This window comes from Epargyreus clarus, unplaced genomic scaffold (assembly GCF_041222505.1).
Source record: "Epargyreus clarus isolate Ecla_fem2 unplaced genomic scaffold, WU_Ecla_fem_2.2 ptg000026l, whole genome shotgun sequence".
NCBI lineage: Eukaryota > Metazoa > Arthropoda > Insecta > Lepidoptera > Hesperiidae > Epargyreus > Epargyreus clarus.
In genome coordinates, this window is record NW_027332233.1 from 16,150,114 (window position 1) to 16,166,470 (window position 16,357).

A 16,357-nucleotide genomic window follows, 5' to 3' on the forward strand; every position below is an offset into this window, starting at 1 on the left:
GTAATTGCATTCAGCCAACGTCTAATGATCACTTGAAAATTTTATTGAAAAATCAATTAAATACAGAATAAAATGATCAATAATGACAAATTATTCACAATTAGAAATACCACAGACACAGTATAAGGATCTATAATTTGTACCGTGCCACAGACGTGAAAACCACTTTTTAGTCTGAGTACAAGAGATGACAAGGCTTTGACATTTCAAAGCTGACTTGTTATGTTATAATTATTATTATTATTATAACCTAGAAGATCAACAGATTTGGCTTTACTTTTGACTTTTTGCTTTTTACCGTTTTCATATCTTTGGACGTTTCATGTTAGGCAAGTGTTTTTATTGTTTTCTTTGCAGCTGTTTCACACATCTTTACGTATATCATGGAAAACAACTCGGATCATTCTGAACAAAACAATTTTAGTCCATTAACTGTACAAGAAGTAGACGTAGATTTTTTGCCGATTGTTTACGAAATTATACGAAGGTATTTGTGTGATGCGTTTATTTATAGATAAATTTTCGTCACTTTTCGATTGCGTTGACAGTTGGGTGATTTTTTTGTGCAGTGTCGAGAGGGATTTTCACGATAACTCCGCCAAGGCTCGCGAGTCGCAGGACTGCAGCCTGAAGGTATTGGAGCTTCAGAAGAAGCTCGACCTGGCACGTTCACAGGTATTTATTACTTTTATTAAAAACATTGAATAAAACTTGACATCTTTATTGTTGCCAACATATTGTTATTAGGTGTGCTTAATTAAAACGCCATGTATTTAATTGAACTACTTAAGAGTTATTGAATGCCCCTAACATTCACTTCAGATATTCACAAATGGATATCATAATTAAACAACAGAAACCTAGCATATTAATTACATGCCATGAAATTTCTTAGGGACATTCTTGATTCTATTACTATGGTATTGATTACAAGCCCTTGCTGGCTTGCCAGCATAATACTTAATACATTTTTAAAATATAAAAAAATACTATATATTTCTACTACTATGAATATTAAACACCTCAAAGTTGCTACACTGAAACTTACCATAATTTCAGCATAACATAATACACCTGCTTATGAACAGTGTACAACAAAAGCCTATCTTGAGCATTTATATAAGATATATAATTATGCAAAATGATTCTTTAGATCTTATTCCTAATATTTCAAGTTTAATATTTTTCTTATCTATTGTAGAAAATCATATAAAGGATTTTGACCCTACTACCAAAATCCAGTAGCATACCCAAATAGTGGTTTTACAGACTCATGCAAGTCTCATCAGTTCTTTATTTATATTGCAGATCAGACGTTTGCCTGGCATTGATTACAATAAGCAAGACCAACTGAAACAGTTTGAGATCCTCAGGACTCAGTTGAGGCTGAAACGTGAGTTACTGCAAAAGTACCGTAATATGTGCTCCTTTGAAACATCATTCAAGTGATTAATATAATGCCTCTTCGAGCTTTACTAAAGTACTTGGCAAACAATGAACATCTTGTACAGAAGATAGCAGAGTCCTATCCAGTGAGACGTGCTGCTCAGCTAGCTGTCTCTGTGTTCTACAGAGGCAAAGAAAAGCTATCTGAGATGGATCCTCAAAAAGTGAACCGATTAACATCTTTCTTTAAAAAATTTAGTCAAAACCTAAAAGAAGGTATTGAGGATGCTAAGAAACAAATAAAAAAATGAAATATCCCCCTGTAAATAGATAACCACTTTAGTATTTATGAAACTAGTATGTCTAGATGTACTTTGTTGTGGAATTAGGTAAATAAAAATACTTTATACTTTGAGCTATTTTTATTTCAAACTCGGAACAAATCAATAAAAATATCCTCTTACTTAAACTACAAAATCACATTACAATGGTACCGCAAACAAATACTGAATAATAGTTTAAATGATACGGAGTGGATCAGCTAGCTTCACTAACAGTAAATTATATTGTTTCAAAGATTACATATGATTTAGGTGCCATCTGGGAGTATATTATCAAGACAATGACTGATGTTTCTGTCATATTGAACATGGAAAGCATTTCAGAAATGATGACAAACACTGTACTAGTGCTGGTCTGTTGTGCAGTTTCTGATGTGCACCTCATGTCTCATACATACTCCCAAATGATAGCTTGACTGTATTTAGTATTCTAATAATATGCTGGCAAAACTGCTGTGTGAAAATACCATTCCAATATCAACCAATATAAAAAAATCAAATCAGCAAACAAAAAATATAATCCTTTTGAAAATGAAACAACACAATTTAGACAATCAAAAAAGAAATAACTTGTACTAGTAAAGGATATAATTCTGAATATAGTATCAGATCACGACAAAATGAATCACACAATACACAATGATATGCTTTATGAGAATATTGCTATAATAATAATAATGTGTAAACTCTTGAATCAATCAAGAATAAGTAAATATTAAAATTCAGAATGAAAAGATTTCGTTAGGCGGATATTTGCCTACATGTCTAATATTTAAAGAATTTTTATAATATTTAAAGAATTAAAGAATTTTACCTTTAAAAAATTTAATATTGCATAAATAAAGTTTCGCAAATTTGCACTATTACAGTAGCAATGCATTGCAACAAATTATTGTTTAAACCCAAAAAAATACACAAATCAGAAAGGAAAATCCAAAGTACTGATTAAGTAACACAATATACCTTCTGGTATCATATTTGGCAAGCATGCTTCAAAATTATATTTGCAAATGAGCCGCTTCTGTTTAATAAAAGACTATAGTGCAGTGGGACTCCTTGTTAATAAATCAGTTTCTGCACATATAAGCATAATCCTTTACATATTTTTCAAGCAAAAAAAAAACTATATCTGTGATTTTAGATCAGTCCTTTTTACTATGCATTTATGAATTCTGTCACAGAATAGGTTAATTATAAATAGCAAAGAATTAAGTTCAGCTACCTTAATGTCACAAGTGTAGAAAAAAATAATTTTGCTTTGAAAATGCAGAATACATAACAGTAAGTGATATTAAAAATCTATTTTGCTTTTTTTTTGTTGCATATAAAAAGTACATTTTCCTAGAAGAAAATTTTAAAAATAGTATAGTATTAATAGACGAAGAAAAAAAATGACGTCTAATTTATCAAATATGATAGTAAAATAAGTTTTATACCTCAAAGATAGACGGCTGGTTACCTACACCTTAACAAACGACAAGTAGATCCCAATGTATAAGTACCTTGTACTTTATCATATTAGGCGTATTATGATTGGATTAAAATGTAAAAAATATTTACTGAATTATAATTAATAAATCGTTGTGGGTATGATGAGCCTTATAAAAATAAGGAAGCAAATGAATCAAAATAACAATTTTGAAACATTTCGTTATTACACTAAATGTGTATTTTTTAATTACCCTTCTATAGGTGGTGTACTTCTACTATCATTACTTACGATTTAGACCAATGTTATCTAACACCATTTGTGTAAATTTTTCATTGTATTTTCTTTATTTTATAGTCACAGTCTGATTTCCCATAGTATGAATAATACCTTGAAATCTCATAAAATATCCCACATCAGAAAAAACAGTAACATATAGCCATTAATAAATGATTATTTAAGAGGGGCTGACCAATGTTTCTGTTTCAGTTGAGAACCCAAATTCGGTCAGTCTCTTTTATATAATCTACAGTTAATATTCTTCCATGTACCAATTGGTTTCATAGTTACCCAGATTATCATCAAAGTTTTGACAATATCACTCTTCATTTCTTACTCTTATTCCCACAATATCAAACATTTAAAACCACACTTCAAACAACAAGAAGTATACATAAAGTTAGAGGAAACCGCAATTGTTAGCTTATTTAAATGTACTATCTAATGTTCACATCAAGATTTTTAAATTACAATGCTACTTATTTTTTCTAAAATTCAATTTTTATATAAAAATAATGTTCATTCATGTTTTTGCTGCAATTGTTACCAATTTTACTAAACTTTCTACATACGACTTGACATTAATTTAATCATCGTAACTATAACCATGAATTATATTTCTACAATACGATCAAACAAATTACCATACGTACAGTAGAGATTATGGAAAATATTGATTTATTAAATCAAACATTATTGTTAAAACATCCCGCGAAAAATTGCAGAACAAGTTAGTAAAACCTAGAAACAAGATACTTTAATTTATATAAAAAGATTTTGTGTAATTTAACACACTTTCACTATAAGTGTTTTTGGTATAATTCTACGACATATAATGTAGTAAAATTATACTATTTTTAAACAGTTATACCTATAGTAAAACTAGTTTAAAATATTTTTACGACATTGAAATTTTGTATTAGTTCAGTAGTGGTAGAGTAGAAGCATTTTGGGAATATTGTGTACAGATATCAAGTGAATCAAATCTGTTGATGGCCTTACAGGTCGAGTGTAAGCGTAGTTGTACGTATTGAAATGAATGGTAAAGACTGTTACCACACGGCGGTCAGTTGTAGCTCATAAGGAAGGGCATCAAATGCTTTAAAAAGCACTAGGTCTATCTCGAGTAATATGTGACTATTATATAATAATAATAGCAGAGTGAATTATTACAATGATCGATACTTTGAAGTAACGTCAATTGCTAGTCATCCATAAATAACGTCATGCGTGTGGAATGGCGATGACATAGGAAACGTCATGTGTGTTTCAAAATGTAAAAGTATGACATCATAACAGGCCAGTCACAGATGTGACTAGGAATAGGGGCAGGTGTTGAAAAAAAATACCAAATGTGTGGCAATATGTGGACATGCCCTAGCGTCGAGTCAGTGATCGACTGGTGGAGTGAAGTGCATACTCAAGTGTGGTGTTCAGTTGGCGGCGAGCGCGGGCGCGGGCGCGTGGCTGTGCGCGGGCGGCGCGGGCTTGTCGTGGCGCCGCCGCGGCCGCCGCGCGCCGCCGCCGCGCTTGTCCGCCTGCACCTCGAACGGCGAGTCCTTCGCCGTCACGTCGCTCTCCTGCGGCTGGCTCTGCGGGCACAACGTTTAATTAACTCTCCTCTTCGACTTTCCCGACTTATTTACGTTTTAGAAACGTTAAGTAAATTAAACAGTAAAACGTTGAATAAAGTGTTCGTATTATGCACTTGACGTCATTATAATAAAAAAAATGTCACATTTATGAAAAGCAATGATTACTAAAATGGTCATTTTAACTTGAACACATGTTATAAACTCTAATAACTTATAAGTTACTAGCTGATCTGGCAAACGTTGTGTTGCCATATAAATAAAAAAATGTTAAGGTTGACAACCCTTATCATTTAGGGGTATAAAAAAAAGAGAGTAGTCGTTTCTCAGACCCACTGTATGTGCATATAAAATTAAAGGTAAAGGTGAAGCTGTTTCGGAGGAGTACGGTAACTAACATTGTGACACGAGAATTTTATATATAAGATAATTGAATTAACTTCCATGCTTGAAATGCTTTCTTACTAGTCGAAATATCCGTCGTAATGTTCACATCATCAAGACCAGTCACAATATTCTTTAAAATTTGCATATATTCCGGATCAGTATGGGCTAGGTATTTCCTCAAAATACAATTGTTTTACTCCTATACTGTCACAACCCCATAGTTGAAATCTCTAATTTTAATACGAGTAATTCGATTTACTAAATTATTTATATTTTTATATTATATGTGGTCAGTAATTCCTACCGAGTCAGCAGCGGCGCCATCCCGGGCGTGTCGCGGCGGGCGCGGCGCGGTGGGCTCGGGACGCAGCACGTTGCCCACAGCCTTCGTGCGACCCTCGCGGAATACCTGACATAACATAAAATATCATTTAAAAACATAAAAATGTATACACCGATTGAGGCAATTTATTCATGTGCCATATAAGAGTGTGTTTTACATTTTAAAAAACTGTTGCAAATAAATTCTTGCCGAGGAAACACGCCTTGACTTAATACACACCCTGTTCACACGAAAGTTAACCCTAATTTGTAATTTGAAAATAATGTTAGGGCTCACTACATTTTACCTAATATTTTTAAATAAACTAGTGAACAGATATTATTTAAATTTGGTTGGAATTATAACTTGATAAATACTGTCTTGTCATCTAATTAATAGTCACGATATTGAACAAACGTATGTAATATGACCAACTTGTTTTGAGTCCAGTAGGATATAAAAAAACGCAAGACCTGTGTGATAACACCCAGTAATGATGAAACGTCATCTCACCATTCGCTGGCCGTGTCGCAGGTACTCGGGGTGCTTGATGAAGCGGAAGCGCACGCGCGCCTTGTCGCCGGTGCGCAGGCAGTCGCGCGACATCCACAGAATCGACGCCGTCTGCCGGATACTGCCGCAGTGCACTGCCAATACCAACATTAGCTATTTATCATCCTATCGCAAATATTTCACATTTTTTTTATACCATCATCATTACTATTGCCATAAATATTTCAGAGCGAGAAAGTTGAGGTTGAGTGAGCAAGTCTGAGCACTGCAGGGGGTACATATAACGCTACTACTACAGGATAGTCGATCGAAATATGTACTACTACTAACTACGTAGCGAAGTTGGACAAAAGCCGCTGCGAATGAAATGTAATTATTTTTATAATGTGTACGAGGTCTTTGTTCTCATATATGCTCTATGCAAAACTGATCTGTGCATTATTAATTTTGACGGGATAAAAGATTTATATTTTATTCGAATACATTATCTATAATAACAAATTTCAAACTACGGAATTCGCATTAACTATAGGTGATTCTGTGGCAATATGTCATCACAATTACCCATGGCCTGGTAGCGCGAGGAGATGGTGGTGGGGTGGTGCAGCACAAGGATCTCGCCCTCGAAGCTCCAGCAGGCCTGCGGGTTCAGCGCCGGCGCCGCCAGCACCATGCCTTTGCGGATCTGCGACCGTTTTATCTGCAAACATTACCAAGCATGAGTGGTTTGTGATAAACTTGCGATTTGACAACAACACACACACTCAATTTGATGCGCTAACTTCTTGTATTGCATATTTAAATACATATACTTTACGTGTATTACTTTTAAATTGAATAATACACATAAAATTTAACATTTCATTATAATAAAATTATTGCAAGTGTTTATAGCTTTATCTTATCGAGATATTACAAATGAGTTGTGTATGAGCAAACCTATATTGCAATAACTATTTGCATCATTTTGCAAACTGATTTCACTGACAAATATCGAATATAGATCGGGTAACTTTCTCAAGAAATTTGGCCAACTAAAATTTCTTACAGACAACATCACTGCTCACATCAGAATCCACCAATCCGGTGAAGAATCATACCTAAATATATACAAGCTTAATAGACGAAGAACGACAATAAACAAGAAATGGATTAAAAGTACCTTCTTAAGCGCGAAGCTGGCGGTCTGCCCGCCGCGCACCTCGCTGACGGGCATGCGCTTGCGGTGGATGCTCTTGACGGTGACGGGCGCGAAGCGGCCCAGCGGGTCGGGGCCCAGCAGCAGCGAGTCGTTCAGCCGGATCACGCCCGCCAGCGTCGTGCCCGACACCACTGTGCCCACGCCCTAAGGACAGGCCAGAATGAGCATACATCAAGTACAATAAATAAATAAATACTGTTATAAATATTTAGTTATAATTATAAGTCTATTATAAACTATAAACATGCTATGGAACAGCAGAGCCTCCCAACACAAGCAATGAAACGCACAAACGATGGCTCCAATCATTATCTGTTAAATAACCCATTTTTTAGACTGCAATAAGTATATTTTTGATTTTTTTTTTATAGGGAAGCACTGTACGTTAAATTGTATATTATGTTGACTCCAATTATAGTGAGACACTTGAATCTGACATGGAGAAGATGTAATAGTTAGATTGTTAAAAGATGAATGCAGCATTAAGATCACTGTTGCTAAATAGATAATATTTATTAGACGACTAAACCTTTGGAATTAATCAACATGGAAATCACTTCTAAAACTAGTTCTAAAGAACTAGTTCTTATAACAAAATAGAAAGAATCCGTAAAAAGTGAAAGCTTTCCGTTTCCGTGAATGTGCTCCATATAAAGATACGGAATATAAAAAAATCTACAGTACGACGATTAATGATTCTGTACCTAACCCTATTTAGTAGGATCAGCAAGTAAATAATGAATCCATCCTTACTGGCACAGAGTATGTGTCGTCAATCTGGAACTCAGCGGGCTTGTCGTCCTGCGAGGGCATGCGCGTCTTCAGCAGGTTGAGGAACATCGTCAGCAGCTCCAGGTTCTCCCCCGTCACGTTCGACACTTGGAATATCGGACATAGCCTGCGCGACAAACGAGAATATAGCAGCAGTGGCCAGTGAGCCATTATAACGAGATCGAAACGTACCAATGAGGCTGTTACAATAAATCAACATAGAGTTTACAATATCTTTGTTACTATATTTACTTGGACTCCAAAACAATATTATTATCATTCTTTATTTACCAAAACAAAATTATGGTACAAAATGCGAACTTAAAGCTAAATAGCATCTAAAATTATGCAGCTACATTAAATATCCGAAATGGAGTGTACGCCGCCAGTAAAATGTTGCAATAAGAACCTACCTCTGTGATACGAAGTTTGTGGCACTGACTATGACATCATCCTTCGTCTTGACCATCACTGGCACCTTACGGCAGCCAGAAGACTTGAGGATCCTTATCAGTAGCTTGAGATTATCCTATAAATATACATAACGAGTTTAATTATTAAGATTATTAACTAATTATTATGCTAGATAAAAAAAAATCGCCTTCACGAATATTCAATAAAAATGAAAGATATAAATCATGCGACAGTAATTGTTCGACACCTTTAATTTTAATTTTACCATACAATAAATATTTTTTTTATAACTATTATCTCAATTGCATGTAATTTTTGATGTTTAATATAATAAATGGCGCGGTAAATCGTTTTGATGGTACAGGAGAGATATATAATTTGGGAGTGTAAACATTTATTATAAAAAAAACATTTCAGTCATCAACCGAGCCCTAACAAATATGAAAGTAGTGTGATCGTACCTGTAGCACATTTGGCGGGCACATGTCGATCTTGGTGACGACCACAAACACAGGCACGGACAGCGCCAGCGCCAACCCGAGGTGCTCCTTCGTCATGCCCACTATGCCCGCGTTCGCACCGATCTGCACACACACACGAGATAATATATTTAAATATAAATAAGCCCAATATACCTATTTGGGAACGGAAAATTATATACGCACACGAACACGCACGTACGCACGAAAATATTCAATCAATACTTTCATTGTTACAATATTTTTGGGTTAAATCTTTTATGAAAAGTAGAGTAAAAGTAGTAAGTAAATTTCAAAATTGAGTGTTAATTACTTCTTGAATCTCTACATTGCCTGTTCTTGGTGTATCAAATTCAAGCTGATCTAATATAGTATCACCATATAACTATATGTATAGTGCATTAGTCGACAATTAGTGTTACCATGAGCATGCCGAAGTCGGGAGCGTGTCCGGTCATGCCGAACACGGTGGTCTTGAGGTAGCGCTCGTGGCCCGCCAGGTCGATGAACGTGATCACCTTGGACGACTTCTCGCAGATCTTCACCCAGTCCAGCGTGCCGTGGTCCGGCTTATTGACTACATTGCCTGAAAGGGAATAAAATGTTCATTGTTTCTTTGATTCACTTTCTCTTCACCCACATATTACATTTTATGTGAGCATCAATATATATGTATATTGTATAAAAATGTTTTACGTATGCATGAATGTTTCCAATTAGTAATTTGTCAGATATCCGCTTAATCTTAAAGCCTTTTATGTAGTCTTATATGATTTTTATAAAAAGTCTCATATACATACTCGAAATATTAATTTCTCTTGTTTCACAACTACGGTAATACTAACGGTTAATTTATACATAAATAATGGTTTTTGTATTTAACATATATCTAAATTATCTATGTGTATGAAGTAACACACAAACACGCACGTACGCACACAAATATTCAAACAATATTTTAACTCACCGAGGCTGTCAAAGCCGAGTATATCGTTCCCCACGGAGCTGGTGCGGCCGCTCTCCGCCTCGTGCTTGTGTCGGAAGAGCCGCTGGCGGGCGTACCCGCGCCCGTTGTCCAGCTCGCCGTGCGTCAGCACGCCCAGCAGCGTCGACTTGCCCGCGTCCACGTTGCCCACTACCGCCACGCTGGGGATACACTTATAGTTTAGTGGGGTATTGGTAACGTTATCCTCAGTGCAAGACTCTATCAGAGAAATCCCTACTTTAACTTGTATATAAGATATTATCTCATAAATTATTTTTGCATGTCAATTGTCAAGTGTTGAGGGTATTTCATACTTTACAAAATTTTAATATTTCTTATCTGGCTATTAGCTTTTCATAGTTGTTTTTCCTAATTTCTCACTCTAATGTCCAATTGATATGTAGTGCTTAATATTGAAAATAATGAACTTAATGAACTTAATGAACTATAATAAGTCATTTTTATTCCAATATTATCTTCTGTGAAACAACTTTTACTATTTGCCACCCCAGATTCCATGACCCCCATCCCCATCCCCATGACATTATATAATATAAGACATAAATATCAAATAGAACATTAAACAATTTATTTAATTTACATGACAATCACTGTAGGTTTAGTTTTCCTTGAACATAATCTCACCGTATTTCCATGAAGTCAGTGTGATCGAGCTCGGTGCGCAGCAGGTACTGTCCGGTGAGGCCGCTGCCGCAGTCCCAGCGGCGCAGCTCCACGCACGACACGCGGCGCCCGCCGCCCGCCACCAGCGACTGCAGCGTCGCCACCGACGCGCTGTACTCCTCCACCGTCAACCCCCGACCATCTAGCAAGGTGAGATTGGTGGAAAATGTGTAGCATTGAAAATATTATACACGAACTAGCTGACCCGGCAAACGTCGTGTTACCACATAAATAAAAAAATGTTAAGGGTGAACAACCCTTTATCACTTAGGGGTATGAAAAATAGATAGTAGCCGATTGTCAGACCTACTAAATATGCATATAAAATTTGGTGAAAATCGGTAAAGCCCTCTCGGAGGAGTACAATAACTAACATTGTGACATGAGAATTATATAGATAAGATTTTCCTTTGTTGAGTACCCACACATATACCAGATCAAGATATTTCAATATTTTTATAACAAGATTTTCGAATTAACAAATTTTTCAATCCAAATTAGATTGAAGTTTCAGCTGATATTGAACATAAGTACTGCAGGGTGGTCCAGGGTGGGAAGATGTTTCATGAGGATAATCTAAATGGATGCCTCTGCCACAGGGGTAACGGAGAGAATATGCCGGACCAATAAATATTAAAGTTAGAAAAATGTGGTATAATTTCACGAATTTTTCCCTATGACCCACTTAAATTTTTATGCTGCAATTGCACCTGGTGTGTTGCCCATGGTTACTAAGATGTTGTACCAACCAAACAGAAACACAGCAGTTTTCTATAACTGTTATAAAGATTAAATAGTTAAAGCAGTACAACTGCTGGAGATAAACTAAGTAGATTTTTATCACCTTAACTATTAATGTGATAAACATAACATATTGTTCTTCAAGTTTGATTATTGTAAGAAAATTATTAAGTAAAATTTAGTTAATTGCACCAACCTTTCCAAATGAACAATCTTATCTCAAAATATATGAATAATGAGTTTTTATTACACTGCATAATTGAGCAATCTCAAATAATAATACTAGAGACTCATGAGTCATAACACAGTGGAGTCATAATACTGTTTCTGAAATGTACTTTTGTATAGTAAATATTATGAGCCAATGCCCAGTGTCAATGATGCAATAACTTAATTTGCGTTTTAATATAATTAAAGACTGTTTTGAAATTTAACTTTATGTTTTTCAGGTGTGATTTATAGTCATCATAAATACTATTTCTACTTATATTACTCACAGGAGGCTAAGTTGGAACAACTCGAATGAGAATGATATTCTTAGTGGTAAAGGTAACCACTGCCTTGTGATGTGCAAAGACAGAAATTCACTTTTAAAGAAGATTCTTATACTACGAAAAAAGTTTGTAAATACTTTCTGAACATATTCTTACCTTCTCCATGTCCTATATCATATATGATCTCCCCATTGCCAGCGTCCAGCCTCTCCACCAGTTGCTTCTGTAGCAGCTCATACTCATCAGCTGTGGGGCTCACCAATATCATCTGATGAAAAAGGAACGTGCATGATATATATTTATATAATATAATGTATGGTTTTATTCATTTAATAAAGTATAAATTAATAACTTTATTTCTTAACTTGTTATCATATAAAAGCATGTGTAGTTCTATTTTTGTTTGGAATGATCAAAGTACGGGTAATTGCACAATTTTATCTCATCCATACATACTATTAGGCAAATCCAAGTGTTGAATAATTATTGAGTGGCAATAACAAGTCATATATGTTTATATCATAATAAAATTTTGTTGAAAAAAATATTTTTAATAATATCAGTAAATATTATTGAGAAAAACATGTTCAAATCATGTGAAATAATGTGACCAAACAAAGATCTAACCAAATGATGCAACATTGATGTGTCTGATTTCATAATTAAGTACTCGTAACAATGTATATACCTAATATACATACAAAAATGTAGTTAAATGATGCAATAACATTCAACACTACAATATTTCATAATTTTAAGTTACACTGCAAACAAAACTTTTTGAACTGTAATGGAATTGTGGTAGGATCCTGTCGAATATCATAGTCATGGATAAGGTCGTGTTAGAAACAATATTGGGAGATTTTTTGTAATCAGTGAAAGCAATATATTTCAAATGATGCAACCTAGATTGTCAACATGCATTATTTTTTATGGAATAAAGAAACTAGTTCTCATTAAACTTATTTTTAGTATGTGTACAACATTATATGTGTGTAGACATAATATTTTTGACACATGCATATAAATTTAGTAATACATGACTAAAAAATATATTAAAACTAGAGTTCAGAGAAAAAATGTGTAATATTAATAAATATATCATTTATAAGAAATTATTACATATAATTAATAACACAACAATATATTTTTTTAAACACATGAAGTATTTATTTATACTTCTATTTGCTGACAAATCATATTGTTTATGAAACAATGGAAGAAAAACGCGGCAAATGACTATGAAATATTATTTACCTTCCCTCTAATGCTAGAGTAATCAGTTTCGCCAGACCCGAAGCCCTCGGGCTCCGGAACCGGGCTCGTCGGCGTCTCCGTGTTCTCCATGATACAACTCGTCAGTCAAGCAAGTTGGATTATACCACCGATGGATTACACCATTATATCATCACACAATATTTCAGCGTTTATTGCTTTAGCCTAATCCCACGCACCTACAAAGGAACACAATATTATATTACATATGTATAAAAAATCCATTAAACGAATAGTTAAACACTACAAATTCAGTACGATTTACAAAATAATCCCAAAGTCCCGAACAGAAGACAATGTCCGGGAAGTATTTCAAGTTACGGTGGATTACAGAGAATTTCGGCACGTTAATAAAATAAAAACGATAATTGATTGTTTCCGTAAACAATAAGCCGTATAACGAAACTCACTTGTATTTTCGTATTGGCTTTTCGGTTTTTCTAAGTTAGAAAATAGCTCTCAGCAAAATAAAACAGATGGAACAGGAAGAAATGTTAATGACTTAATGCCAACTTTTGACAACTCAGCTTTCAGTTCGTTCGGTCAACGCAATTTTCGCAATATTACTGGAATTAGATTCTTGCTAATTAATCCATTTTGTCACATTATTTAAAATCAGTTGATATCTACTATACTCTTTGCTTGTAAGTCAGTCCTAATATATTATGATTATATTATATATTCTATACAAGCATAATGTCCAGTTGCAGATGTATATAATAATACTCTATGAGTTGCAATAACGCATACCTACGATTGTATTGTATCATACTCCGACAGGCATTATGCTTATTTTAATAATTTAATACATAATGTACTATTTAAAAATACTCACTTTCATACACACGTTTATTTAATACTCATTGAAGAAAGTTAAGTAAATCGAATACATTTTAACGATTTTTTTTTATCAAATTATAGTCGTTTTCGAAATGAACATAAGCTACTATGATGTGTTCATATAGCCTGATTGAACGTGTAAAATCAAATGCAAGGAAAAATAATCAGTATAACATAGGTTACTATTTCCTTTATAGGTTACTATACTCTTTTGAGTATAACTCCGTGTTTACCCAGCCTTAATACTGATATTGACTATGGTTTTCCTAAGTAGTCTGCTGTGCACATGGAGGTATAATGATCTTAATTTCATATATAGTCTGTATTGCTATAACTATACCGTTCTAATCTAAATAAAAAAAAACTATTGTTTTTTCACATCGATTGAAGGGTCATTGTAATTATATTATTAATATTAATAATTGGAAAAATAGTTGTATAAGCTCTATTTTGAAGTAATTTCTTGGTTTCGCTAACAATTTCGTAAAATATGGTGCTGTGGATACCTTTATCATTGAACAATCAATATGGGTGATTCCGCGTCCTCCGAATGTTCATGGAAGCAAATGGTGATCAGAAAGTCGAAAAATAAATGGATTTCCACCATTAGATCGAAAGAATCGAAAAGATCGAAGCCAGAAGATAGTACGATGAGCACTGCAAACTTTTCGCTGGATCATGAACAAATACCTGTATGTAACATTAAAAGAGAAAAAGATGATGACTCTGATCAAATACTCCCGGATGACGGCGTCGGTGAACAGCACATGTTTATTCAGGAGTTAAATCCGTTCCTGATAGAACGACCGATAAATCGCCCATTGAAACGCAGACCCAAGGGATCTATACCGAAGCGTGAGACGCAAGAGGAACGGGCTGTACGGTTGTCGAAGATGTCCGCGTATGCAGCGCAGAGACTCGCCAATGAGACGCCTGAACAGCGAGCGCTTCGCCTGAGACGCATGTCAGAGTACGCCTCCAAGAGGTTGGCGCAGGAGACCAGTACACAACGGGCTCAACGATTGGCACGAATGTCCGCATATGCTGCAAAGAGACTCGCCAAGGAAACCCCTGAACAGCGCCAAGAGAGACTCACTAGAATGTCCGCCTATTCTGCTAGAAGACAGGCCATGAGAAAGAATTCTAATACCCACAAAGAAATCCCAGAGAGTATTAACCCCACACATTCACGTTACAATAATATCTTGCCCGACCAAAGCTGAAAAATATATTTGCACAAATCATCACATTATCTTTTAATATGTAATCTAGATTTGCAAACATTTTATTTTTACACTATTAGTTAAGAAAAATTATGTAAATATGAATATATATTTAATTTTTTATTACAAAACTAATATAGAAGTGTTTATAACTTTTCAGTATATTAAAATGCTTTGTATTTTTTTCATTAATCTTGCATACAAAGATATTAGATAAGCAATCTAGTGATTGGCTAATGTGATAGATCTTTAACTGGCTTGAAGATGAAGTGTGTGCAAAATATTAATAAAAGTGTTTTTATACTATTGTACACTTATTTTATTTGTAATTACTGGTAATTACATTCTACTGAACTGTAATATAAGACCTTGGATAGTTTTATGACGGAGTAGCTGACCAGGAAAACTTTGTACTGCCTCAAAATCTATTTATCAAATATATTTCATATAAAATATAGCCTATGTTACTCGTAGATAATGTAGCTTTCGAATGGTGAGAGAATTTTTAAAATTGGTCCAGTAGTTTTTGAGCCTATTCATTACAACTAAACAAACAAAGTTTTCCTCTTTATAATATTAGTGTAGATGACCACTGTTCCAACTTTTAGTGCAATAAGAGTATGATTTTTTTTTTAAATCAAACCTCACAGTCACGGTAGTCTTATATGGATAATTCACTATTAATATTGAATTAGTCATTTTCAAGATTTGCGTATACAGAAGCATTCATTAGCAGCTGTTATTATGTTAGGCGTTAAAATAGATAAATAACAATTTAGAAATAAAATGTTACATATATTATACATACAAACCTTCCTGTCGAATATTTGTTCATTAAAAACAACAGCATCAAAATCCGTTGCATAGTTTTAAAGATCTAAGCGAACATGAGGATAGACAGCAGGAAGCGACTTTGTTTTATAATATGTAGTGATAACATCACTTATCTGTGTAAAAAGACTAATTCTTTGTGATGAATATAAGAAATCTGACCTTTGACT

General features: G+C 34.4%; 3 protein-coding genes across 3 annotated transcripts; 2 read left to right on the top strand and 1 right to left on the bottom strand.

The window, feature by feature from the left end:
* Window positions 1-204: 204 nt before the first annotated feature.
* Window positions 205-1,450, top strand: MED9 (mediator complex subunit 9). Its single transcript, XM_073087232.1, has 3 exons — window positions 205-487; window positions 570-675; window positions 1,309-1,450. The coding sequence occupies exons 1-3, from the start codon at window positions 384-386 to the stop codon at window positions 1,447-1,449; spliced, it is 351 nt and encodes a 116-aa protein (XP_072943333.1). The 5' UTR covers window positions 205-383; the 3' UTR covers window position 1,450.
* A 339-nt stretch (window positions 1,451-1,789) lies between these two features.
* GTPBP1 (GTP-binding protein 1) lies at window positions 1,790-13,814 on the bottom strand. Its single transcript, XM_073087233.1, has 14 exons — window positions 13,704-13,814; window positions 13,276-13,472; window positions 12,175-12,286; window positions 10,745-10,925; window positions 10,082-10,260; window positions 9,537-9,700; window positions 9,097-9,219; window positions 8,635-8,750; window positions 8,204-8,348; window positions 7,412-7,594; window positions 6,814-6,949; window positions 6,250-6,383; window positions 5,719-5,823; window positions 1,790-5,027 (listed from the first exon to the last, which is right to left on the bottom strand). Exons 2-14 carry the CDS (start codon window positions 13,363-13,365, stop codon window positions 4,869-4,871), a joined length of 1,827 nt encoding a protein of 608 aa, XP_072943334.1. The 5' UTR covers window positions 13,366-13,472; window positions 13,704-13,814; the 3' UTR covers window positions 1,790-4,868.
* Window positions 13,815-14,437: 623 nt separating this feature from the next.
* On the top strand, window positions 14,438-15,665 carry Fmbp-1 (fibroin-modulator-binding protein-1). Its single transcript, XM_073087878.1, has one exon. It carries the CDS (start codon window positions 14,661-14,663, stop codon window positions 15,354-15,356), a length of 696 nt encoding a protein of 231 aa, XP_072943979.1. The 5' UTR covers window positions 14,438-14,660; the 3' UTR covers window positions 15,357-15,665.
* The last annotated feature ends 692 nt before the right edge of the window (window positions 15,666-16,357 follow it).

Bases quoted from the DNA above. Each gene is read 5' to 3' on its own strand.
- MED9 (XM_073087232.1), top strand. From the start codon at position 384: ATGGAAAACAACTCGGATCATTCTGAACAAAACAATTTTAGTCCATTA. The intron at 488-569 runs GTATTTGTGTGA...TTTTTTGTGCAG, and splicing joins GTTTACGAAATTATACGAAG to TGTCGAGAGGGATTTTCACG. The intron at 676-1,308 runs GTATTTATTACT...TTTATATTGCAG, and splicing joins TCGACCTGGCACGTTCACAG to ATCAGACGTTTGCCTGGCAT.
- Fmbp-1 (XM_073087878.1), top strand. From the start codon at position 14,661: ATGGGTGATTCCGCGTCCTCCGAATGTTCATGGAAGCAAATGGTGATC.
- GTPBP1 (XM_073087233.1), bottom strand. From the start codon at position 13,365: ATGGAGAACACGGAGACGCCGACGAGCCCGGTTCCGGAGCCCGAGGGC. The intron at 12,287-13,275 runs GTAAATAATATT...CTTTTTCATCAG, and splicing joins ACTCTAGCATTAGAGGGAAG to ATGATATTGGTGAGCCCCAC. The intron at 9,701-10,081 runs GTGAGTTAAAAT...ATTCCCTTTCAG, and splicing joins ACTCGGCTTTGACAGCCTCG to GCAATGTAGTCAATAAGCCG.